Source organism: Buceros rhinoceros, unplaced genomic scaffold (assembly GCF_000710305.1).
Source record: "Buceros rhinoceros silvestris isolate BGI_N320 unplaced genomic scaffold, ASM71030v1 scaffold446, whole genome shotgun sequence".
Taxonomy (NCBI): domain Eukaryota; kingdom Metazoa; phylum Chordata; class Aves; order Bucerotiformes; family Bucerotidae; genus Buceros; species Buceros rhinoceros.
In genome coordinates, this window is record NW_010416721.1 from 281731 (window position 1) to 292347 (window position 10617).

The window sequence follows — 10617 nt, forward strand, 5'->3', positions numbered from 1 at the left end:
AGGGAAAGACATGCAAGCAGAAAGCTTGATTCATTAGAAACAAAGGACTCTTGGCAGGTCTCCAAGAAGATCACAGCATAAAAAGTAGTTCACTTGCACTCTTCCTTGCTAACAAATTTGTATTTCCCCATGGTTAACAGCAACAGTAGTTTCGTAACATCAAAATGTATGAGTAGGTTTAAATCATTATCCACTGCCTGATTCAGCATCCACCTGTTAAACTTGATTAATTTGGAGGGAGAGTAAAGAAATATGCAACAGCGGACAGAGCCACATTTTATCGAAACAAAAGCATTGTTAGCAGATACCAAGTAACTGCCGCAACTCCAAAATCAAACCCACCATTAAATAAAACTTTGCTTTTCACAATGGAGAAGCAGCATCTTAATGAATTTAATAGAGCTGCCAATGAAGTACTGTCTATATTAACAGCATCCTTTTAATGTAGTTATAAACTGCTGAGACAGGAGTTCACTGCATAAACTTCTGATTTTCAATAGTTTTGTTTTGTTTTGAACACAAATATAAAAAGTAACACCAGCAATCAATTGCAACACTAAAAGCTATAATAGGTAAAGTCTGGAAGTTCATGGGGAAGCTATAATCCTTCTGTTATAGGGCACGTACAAGGAAATCAAATAATATTTTAATGTTGTTTTCTTTTTTACAACCGACTGATATATGAGGCTTGGAGACCCATTATTAAAACAAAGTATAACAAAATAAATGAGAAACACATGTAAGTTGGAAGAAAAGAATCAATGCTGACATCAAGATTAAAAAAAAAATCAAGAAATAATAACAGTGGCAACATCTATACAGAAGTTTATCTTCAGTTCTATTTCAAAAACAAAAAAATTAGTTTTGCCAGCAACACCACCTTTAAATGTAAAGATGTTATATGCCTTTTAGTCCATTAATGGAAACAAATACTGAGAAATAGCACAGAACAATATTTGATACCATCATTTTTAATGCTCAACTCATCCTTCAATAGCTTTAAATGGCTCTTTTCCTTAGGAGAAAGGAGCAGTAATTTTTTGGGGGATTCAGCCATAACACCAGACCTGTAGTCTGACCAGCAGTGGTCACATGATGTTTAAAAGAAAAAAATTAATTATGTTTCATAATAACTTTTTTACTCGTGAAGTGTTAATTATAGAAAAATTCATTAATGGCCTTATTTACAGAGAACGAATGCCAGCATCCATCAAACCAAATTTACCAACGCCACTCTGCCAACAAATGGTGATTCACGAACTAAGCAAGCGAATGAACAATAATTTTCCTTACGAAATAACAGTAGGCTAAAATGTAACTTGGCAGTATTTTCCTCTTGTTAATGTGGACACTAATTAGCATAGTTATATAAAAAGAGATTTGAGTTAAATATGTCAAGGTCTCAGAATTGTTTGAATTTCTCTTTGTTTAATTAATCCAAATATTTAAATTAGCTGCTTCATGTAATTTGGCGTCTCAGCCAGAATCCTACTGAATCCCACAGATAGTCACATAAAATTATTATTTGCAGACTGCTTATGTAGCTCCCTTTTGAAATCTGCAACTAACATGAAGATGTAATTCCTCCGCATAAAACATCCTTAAGAAGTTACGGTCTCTGTTAATTAGCCAAGCACTTATCCCATTCGGTAACCGACCATGAGATCTCGCACAGTAGACAACTAATCAGGTTTGTGATTTCTCTTTTTACCGGTAAGTCTAGAATACTCATACAAACTACATTTCAGCTAGAACTCCACAGTTCTCCTCCAACTAAGGTCCTTGTAGGTATTCATGGAGCGCTCTGTGTTTAGTGTTATTTTTATTCGAGTTTCTTTCACAGGACAAACTACCGTTTTTCGTTATTTTCCCTAGAATCCTAACACAACATTTGTAGGCATTTGTATCAAGTATTGATTGTCCCTGAGGAAACATTTTTCCTGTTTATGAAGAGGGAGCACCCACAGTTTCAGCACAACAGTGGGCACTGACCAAGACCCTACTCTGTCTTTAGTGCAAGTGGTGAGCAGATCTTAGTCTCCCCCTCCTCAAAACAGGGTTCAACACTGTTTAGGAATAGGAAAAACAATGCAAGCTGGTCTCTTTCGTTGTGGTCTGAAAAGGGAAGTGTAAGTCTTACCACTGAATCCAAAGGTACAATGCGGTACCTTCCACGTACCCACAATCTATGGAAAGTTTCTACCCAACTAAACAAGACTGGCTATTTTCCCTTTCCGTTTTAAAATGGATTGATATTATTAATTCTTAATTCCCATTTCACCTCCTTTTTTAACAAACCTAATTTCAGACAATTTCTCATACAAATTAAACTGATCCTTGTCTCGCACTGGACTTTCTAAGCACTTCTCTACAACCTGCACCTGCTAACAAGAATCTCAACTTGAATGGACTTACAATTTCTTCTAGGTGAGATGAGCTGCAAAAAGTCACATCTTACCCCATTTGCACTATCATCATTTTGAGGTAATCTGTAATTACATTGACTTCTTGGCAAGTGCTGGAAGAAATATCAATACTCTTTATGAGAATATGGGACTTCCAGAGAAAATCTTCTAGACACATGACAAATTGTTAGTACCCATGGGAAAAAAAATGAAGATTTGTGCAGGGCTGTTCCATTACTGCCAATATACTTGACGTGAATTCAGAAATCAAGCCAGCATTTGGAAGCAGTAATTGCTACAAATCTTTTTAATGTCACAAACTGTATGACAGTTGCATAAATTACAAATTGTATTATCCTACAAAAAAATAAAACTATACAGATGATCTCATATACATTTTGTCCTGTTGTTTTTAAATGGGGCCTCAGGGTAAACATGTAGAATGGATACAATCTCAATAATAAAGCCTTAGCCACTAAAGAATCAGAGGTGAGACGGAGAGCTCCAGACAGTTTACGGTTTTCAGATTACTGCCACAGATCATATGGTGAGGACAAAGAAACAAAATGTGAAAAAAACAAGTAGCTCAAGGCCCTAATGTAATAAATTTACTCCTTTAAATGGCAAATACCTGTTTTCACAGAGACAGGACTGCTAACACCCAACAGGTTAGCAAAAGGCTGGCACCTATCAGAATAGTGCTTTTGGTAGCTAAAACTTGTAATAATTACAACATTCTGCCACGTCCATCTAATCTGTACACTCATATATATATATATAACATTATAAACAATTTTCCACAAATAGAAGCCTTTTCTACTGTGAAAATAAATGTAATGCAAAATCATTTTCCACAATACTTACACAGAATAAACCAGATCCTTTCCATGAGGAAATTACCACCTAATCACTGCAGAGGAGAACTGGTTAAAACACTGCTAAGAAGCCATTTGACTGATTATCATTTTACTGACTTGGTTGGACAACAATTGCCAAGCACCATCAGTCTTAAACTCCATTTCATTCAAGATGTTACTTTAAGCAGTGTTTAGCACTGAATACTTGAGAGGCCAGTCACAGAAACATCAGCATAACTAATCAGTATTAGCTTGGCAAATTTATGGAAAAAACCTTGAAAAAGCCTGTTTTATGAAAGTCAAATCACAGTCCATTTTATGCATGCCATTTTAAATTGCTTTTATCATTTAGTACCTTACTGTTTTCCATTTATTTTATACAATAATAAATTTAGCAACCTCAGAAATGGCAATAAGGTCATTAGTTTACAGCCTATGTGCACTTTCACCAGCATAACTACAGAATATTCTGACTGTAGACTAGTTACGAAGGCGTAGCTGAGCACTGAACCCAACATACTTTAAACAGTATTTATTATGGTGAGAGCAATTCTCCCTGTGTGTCACGTTATATCTGCTAAATATACAGGTTTAAATGCAAATTGAGAAACAGTCTGGAAAGATCAGATTAGGAAGAGAAAAATGTGCTTTGTGCTACGGAATAAAAAAATATGTTACTTTAAAGTTGTCAAAAAAGCTGTAGGATATGCAAATACGGTGAGACTTGGTATGTGCTGTTGAAATAAGTTATTTCCAACAAACAAACCCTGTAATTTTTTTTAAATAAAATTCAACCTGCTTGCTTTGTAAAAACAGTTCATGTGTATTTGTGAGGTTAAAATGCTTAAACTACCTCCATCTATAGTTATCCAAAACCCACCTGGCATCAAGGAAGTTAACCACGTAACCTCATAAACCTCATGTGAAAGGAAATAGATTATTTCTAACCTCTGCTGCCAGCTGCTGAAGAGAAGGGGATGCCACAGGGTTTAGACTTGAGTTGCCTCTGACTGGATTATGGAGGCTAACGTAAGCCACGACATTTCTTTGAAGAACTCTCTTGAGATCCTACAACACAAGTAGAGCAATGGTTATTACTATAATTAAGACTTATTTTTTTCTTTAAGTTCCTTCTAGGGAAAAACTGCACCCTGCATTTTTATCCTCTGTGATTCCCTAAGTATTACTAAACTACTACTTCTTACAATACGCAGTTAAGAACTTCAAAGGCTATCTTCGTGTTATTTCTCTATATAGCAGAAGTTATAATTCCATTTCACACATCATCTCAACAAAATTCAAACGGCCCTGGGAGGAATTGAAAATGACTACTCTTGTAAGGCCAAAAATGAAAACATTACATACTGTGAAACAACGTGATGGCCTTTTAAACTGATGCCTGACAGAAGACAAACTTCAAAAGCAATCATTATCAACACTTAAATGTACTCAAATTTTGAGAGACCAAATTCATTGAATTGCATAACTTACCCAATGTTTTCATTCTATTATTTTTTAGACTACAAAAATAGTATGTACAAACGGTTTCAATTATTCTCTCTTTTTAAAAAAGGTCGCCTTTGCCTTCTCGGTAATGAGTTACTCTTTGCACGAAGTGGCTCTTTATACTGAACAGAAGGGGTGTAACACAATTACATCTGATGTAAAGCTGACTTGAAGTGGAACTAAACAAATTTTGCTTCCAGCCTGGATCTTTTCCATTTGATTTTTTCAGCCCCTCTTGTTTTTGAAGAATAATCGTGTCAGAAGTATGAAACTTCAATGAGAGGTAGCTGCTTCTCACGCATAGTAAAAACCAATTAACTCTTCATTTTATCTGCTGCTCTAATTCAGCAGCCAGGAACCTCTCTGCTAGTTAGTCCTTTAACTTACCATCTGAAGTCCACTGTTATCATATATGATCAACAATACTCTGACGAGGTATTTAAGCTTTTATTCTGTCGAAAGAGCTGAAGGAATTGTCTGTGTCAAATTGTATCTAAGTTCTTAGTAGAAGTATGTGAAAAGTGAAGCAGCACAAGCCGTGGAGACACTGACATGTCTCTGTACTTTATGTAAACCATAGCACGGTTCTTTTCACTCAGCACATTCTCCATTCAGTTCTCCCCATGCTAAGCCAATCAATTGTTCCATCTCAATGAAGGAGAAAAAGCCCTCTAAGCTGTTTGTAGGCACAGTTCTTTTCTGAGGTTTGCCCTCCCTCTCCATCAAACTCTGGCAATGCCCTCTTTTACAGTTCTCTGCTGAATTAGGGAGGGGGATCAGTTCACAGAGGTGCTGTACACACAGTCTTCACAGCTGTGGAGACGACTTGCAATGGCATTATCACACACACCCTGTTCCACAGGATCTGCCTCTACAGATGTTTTCACAGCACTGGCTACGGACTACACGAATGTACACACAGACAGACACCACAGACCAGTTAATGAAACATTATTTCTACCTGGTAATTCCATATTGTTTTCACGCTTTAAAAAAACGTAATCATTATTTCAATGAATCCTTCTAAAATTATTTTACCTCTGCCCATTCATATGAACCAATGTTCCCAAACGATGTTCCTCCCCATGAGCAGAAAACAATGGTCCGGTCAGGTCTCCAGCCTCTCTTAACCTTCAGCATCAAGGCTTGTATGAACGCTGTGATGATAGCTGTGCTACTGGCCCATTCTTGACCGCCATAAGTATTCAGACCATTGTGATGACTACCAACAATGATGTATCTGTCTGAAATGTGGAAAAAAAAAAGACAAGAGAGTCTTATTCCTTCTGGATACTAGCATTAAAAGAATTTAAAAAAACTAAAGGATGAATTTATTAGTAGTCTGTAATACCATTAATACAACACGATGCTGTCAACAAAAAATTATGATCATGTACAAGACAAGCATACAGTAGAAATACATAAAACTGTGAATGCTACTTAAACTAATAAATAAATATACGTGTACACTTTAATAATTTAATTCCTGTACCGTTGCCTTCATTATTTACTCTTCTTTTTTATAATCTCACAGATACCATTCTTACAGCCAGGACTTTGTCACATAGACAACTGAATAAAGTTCCATGCTCACATTAGAGTGTTATGTAAAACCAAAAATGAATAAGCAGGAAACTCTATCTTCAATAGATATTAGTGTCCAAAACCAAAAACAAACGGTGTGGCAGTACAATGAGAAACATACAGAAAATACACAAAGTATTAGTTCTCCCTCACCTGGAAGACTGTGTTCAGTGCTCACCACCCTAGCTCAAAAAAGACATTGCAGAAAACAGCAGTTGAGAAGCTGGTAACCAGAATGGTTATATATCAGGACTTAGACTTCCATATAAGGAGACACTGAAAAGACCTGGACTGCAGGTTTAGAGAGGAGACATGACAAAGGAATAGAGATAATGAATGATACAGAAACGGTAAGCCAGACCTAGCAACTTTGATGCTACTGGAAGAAAGTATTTTATAAACTGAAAAGCAAGAAGATTCAACTTGAAATAAAGAACATGCCTATGGTTATCCCCTCAAAAAACCCCACTGTTTTTCTTCAGAGAAATCTAATGAAATCTTCATCTCTCATATAATCCAAATGCTACCTCACAAGTTAAAGAACCTTTTTTTATTCCAAAAGAATGATGTGGTATGAAACAACAGGAATGACTGGTGCGATTGCTGGGTGTCGCACGGTCTAAGCAGAGTTATGCTGAACGATTTATTAAACTATTTCATGCTTCTGTGAGAAATGACTTCACAATCAAAGCCTCTTTGAGGATTGCTTACTGGTTGTGTTCTGATTTTTAGTAAAGGTTCTTTCTAGCTCAAATCTAGACTTTTAAAGGTGGTTTTTTCCCTAATTCAGGATACCAATAGAGAACAGAAGAATAGCTCTTGAGTGATTCCAGATCCACAACAATCTCTGGGTTTCATTTGGGTTCCAAAAAAGCTCAGAAAGTTTTGGTTTTCTTTTTCTATCCAAGAGGATTCATTCTTCACTATTGTCAGTATACCGAAAGGTAGCAACACTTAGGTGGTAAAATGCCCACGTTTTATAGCTGCTTATAAAATTAAATATCTACTCAGTGACTTCTGCCTAGACACAATTTTAACTTAACTCCAACATATACTTTGATTATAAAACCGTTCTCTGTCAAACTGAACTTTTGCCAGTTTTGTTCAACAAACTACATGGCGATGCTGTTTTATAAGGAATTAAAAAATGCTTTACAAACAGGGGACCTGCTAGGTACCTATCACAAAACATTGTTAATCAACTGCTTGCAGGGCATATAGGTATGTACATGAAAATTTCTTTCTAAAAGCAGATACACAAAATTAAAATCTAAGCATATGTAATAATGTAACAGAACACAATCTAAATCACATCATTTTGCTACTTGTGTGTTACATCACGAGACATTTAATTAGAGTTTGCACTGACCGTGGAAAACCCTAGGATCGTCAGTAGGAATTTGGAATGGAAATGAATGGCCTTACAGGCTTCTGGGTCCTTCTAAGAAGTGCCACTAGACAGAGTGATCAGACAGGATCAATCTTGCCATGTACTGTAATCTCTGTTCAATCTGTCAACAGTGTATGTGAAGGGGAGTGGAAAGAGACCTTATGTAAAATAGTACAGGACATTTTGATGGAGAAGAAAGCCACAGACAGTAACATTCTGTAGGAGGTGCCAGCTGAATGAACCGGGGCAAAACATAACAGCTGGCTCTTCCTTTGAAATTCCTCATCTTTGCACATCCCTGCCTCTTGAATAGAGGCGATACCCTGAAGCAAATGACTGCAGGAAAAGCATAGGAGAAAGGATGGTTATGCTTACAGAGGCAGCAGCTGTCCTTTCTCATAATAATTTGCTGAAGCTTGTAGAGAAAGAGACCACGTGAAAAAAGAGAAAGGACTAGAGATAGAGAAAAAAAATGTCCATCAGATAGTTTGGAAAGTTGTTAGATGGGGTAGTGTTCAGGTCAGTGATGGGCTGGACATCATTAGTGATGGGCTTTTTTATCACTAAAAAACAGTGACTTCATACTGCCTTCTCTTGTTGTACATCTCATTTACAGCCATGTCCAAGAGAGCTACAAAATTAGTGTTACATTTTTCAGATTTTAAAAGGCTACCAACTATGACATTTCCTCTACTCCTAAACCTTTTATTATCTTAGTTGGATTTCAGATGCTCCCTGTTACTCCTCAGATCAAATTTCAAGATCACCATTACATGGTGTTTGTGTGTGTTAGGAGGCCTCTAAGGAGAAAAATGGTGATGCTCAGTAGTCTTTCATCAAGCACCAAAGATAAATTTTGCTTTTCTTCTTCATTTCTGCAGACATAAAGGTGATTATTTCAGGTGTATGAAACTAGCAAAATCCCATCAAATGACAGAAAGTCAATGCCTTGAAAGCATCAAATATTCAAATCAATTGAGAAAGCATGGCTAGTATATCAGGAAGAGCAGAGAAAGAGATGAAGGATTAACACTGATTTTGTACAAAATGTTATGCATGATGTAATACATGCTTAACTTGTGCCTACATTAGAAGCCATTTGCTATTAGAAGCCCTTGTTCAGCAAGACATTTATGGGACAAGCTGTGGCATCTGGGTAGCGCTATTGACATCACTTGTTTATCTATCTATTTGAATTGTTAAAGCTAGGCATATATAGACTTACTCTTTAAAAGTAGCTTCTTATTAAGAATGCAATAATAACAGGAAAGATTCAGATATAGAGAAGATAAAGAATTTACTGAACAAAAACTGATGCATGCTTTTTATTATCTGCCTTGCTTCTGTTTCACAATTCAGTAGACAGTATGTCTAAACATGGCAGTTTCTACCTTTCAAATTCCATGACAGCTATTCGCAAAACGTTAGCAATAGGAGACTAGCAACTTCAAATTCTTGAAGGAAATTAAATCCTTTATTGAAATTTAATTCACTGTGCTAATTGTTTTCTATGTTTCTGGTTTTTTTTTTTAAATGTTCTGGTGAGCAGTACAACATTCAGTACACGCAAAACTGAGTCATTATTTCTGTAACAGGAATAAACTTAAATCTTCCCCACCTCCTTCATCCCAATCACTTAAAATATGAAATGACTGGCCAACCTCCTAAGGGACAGTATATGAATTAGCAACCTTTCTTCCGAATCTAATAAAAGAGAGTGTTAATCAAGGCAAAGGTGATGATGTTTTGATGATGAATTGGACTGGGTCTACCACACTTTGCACCAAGTAACCAGCAACAATGTTCAGTCATGTTGCAGAAACCCTTCAATTTTCATGCAGATTCACTTGCAGACAGGATAAGCTCAAAATTATTTTAATTTCTATGATGTCCTGATTATGGTATTGTCTACATAACAGCATCAAAGGAGGTAAGGAGCTTGTGGATGATGTCACAATTGCACTTAGAATCTTACTGTTTAATTTTGAGACATACAGAACAGTAATTATTATTCACAGACTTGTATAAAAGTAGCATAAGGCACGACTGTAACACAAAATAAAGGCTGCAGCAAGTGTGACTAAGAACTCAGTCACAGATTTTTGTATGCTATAATCACATTTGATATTAGATTCTTAACAAAGACAGCTATCATGCTGCCCTGCACCTTGGTTACGGTGATACACCTAATTTACGTAGGGATGTTCTCGACTTCAAGAATAGTTTTATTTATCTCAAAATTCTGCTAACATTAAAAAATCAAAACCTTTCCTAAAGTTGTATAGACAGGTTGTGTATTAATTCAAATAATACAATACAAATAAAACCACCGTAAATCAAAGCACAAAAATGACTACAACAAAACTCCTCTCCTTCCTCTGTATTAGTGCATTATCTGGCAAAATAGAATCCTGATCCCAGCTACGACTTCCGGTCATCATTAACCAAATAATTGATACAAATGTTAACAGGCTACTTACCAGGAAATACAGCTCCTTTTAAATATCCAATAACATTAAAAATTGTCTTGTAAGTTGTGACTGACTGAATATTCAGACTGACTATTTTTTTGCCTGTTAAAAGATAAAAAAAGAAAAAGTTAAACTTGTTTATGCAGTAAATAAATCTACAGGCCAAAGTTAAAATTTCCCACCTCATGAAAAAAAAAAAGGTAAAAACAAAGAAAAAAAGTTACACTAATGAGGAAACAGAGATTAAAACATGAAATATTACATTATTTTTTTAGTCTCATTTTAGCAGTGAGGTTCAAAGCTGGAATCTCAAAAGAGATCTGTGCTCCTTGAGTTAAAAGATTAGTCAATTTACTCAATGAATGCTGCCAGAATGCAATAGAAAAAAAAATGTAAAAAGAGTA

General features: G+C 35.9%; 1 protein-coding gene across 1 annotated transcript in view; it reads right to left on the reverse strand.

Moving 5' to 3' along the window:
* LOC104494984 (inactive N-acetylated-alpha-linked acidic dipeptidase-like protein 2) overlaps positions 1 to 10315 on the reverse strand; it is a gene marked incomplete at its 5' end in the record, with an annotated part of 115000 nt that extends 104685 nt beyond the window's left edge. The window contains 3 exons of the mRNA XM_010137892.1: positions 4211 to 4330; positions 5807 to 6012; positions 10223 to 10315. Coding sequence (XP_010136194.1) covers positions 4211 to 4330; positions 5807 to 6012; positions 10223 to 10315 — 419 coding nt within the window. The remainder of the gene's footprint in view (positions 1 to 4210; positions 4331 to 5806; positions 6013 to 10222) is intronic.
* Between the last annotated feature and the right edge of the window lie 302 nt (positions 10316 to 10617).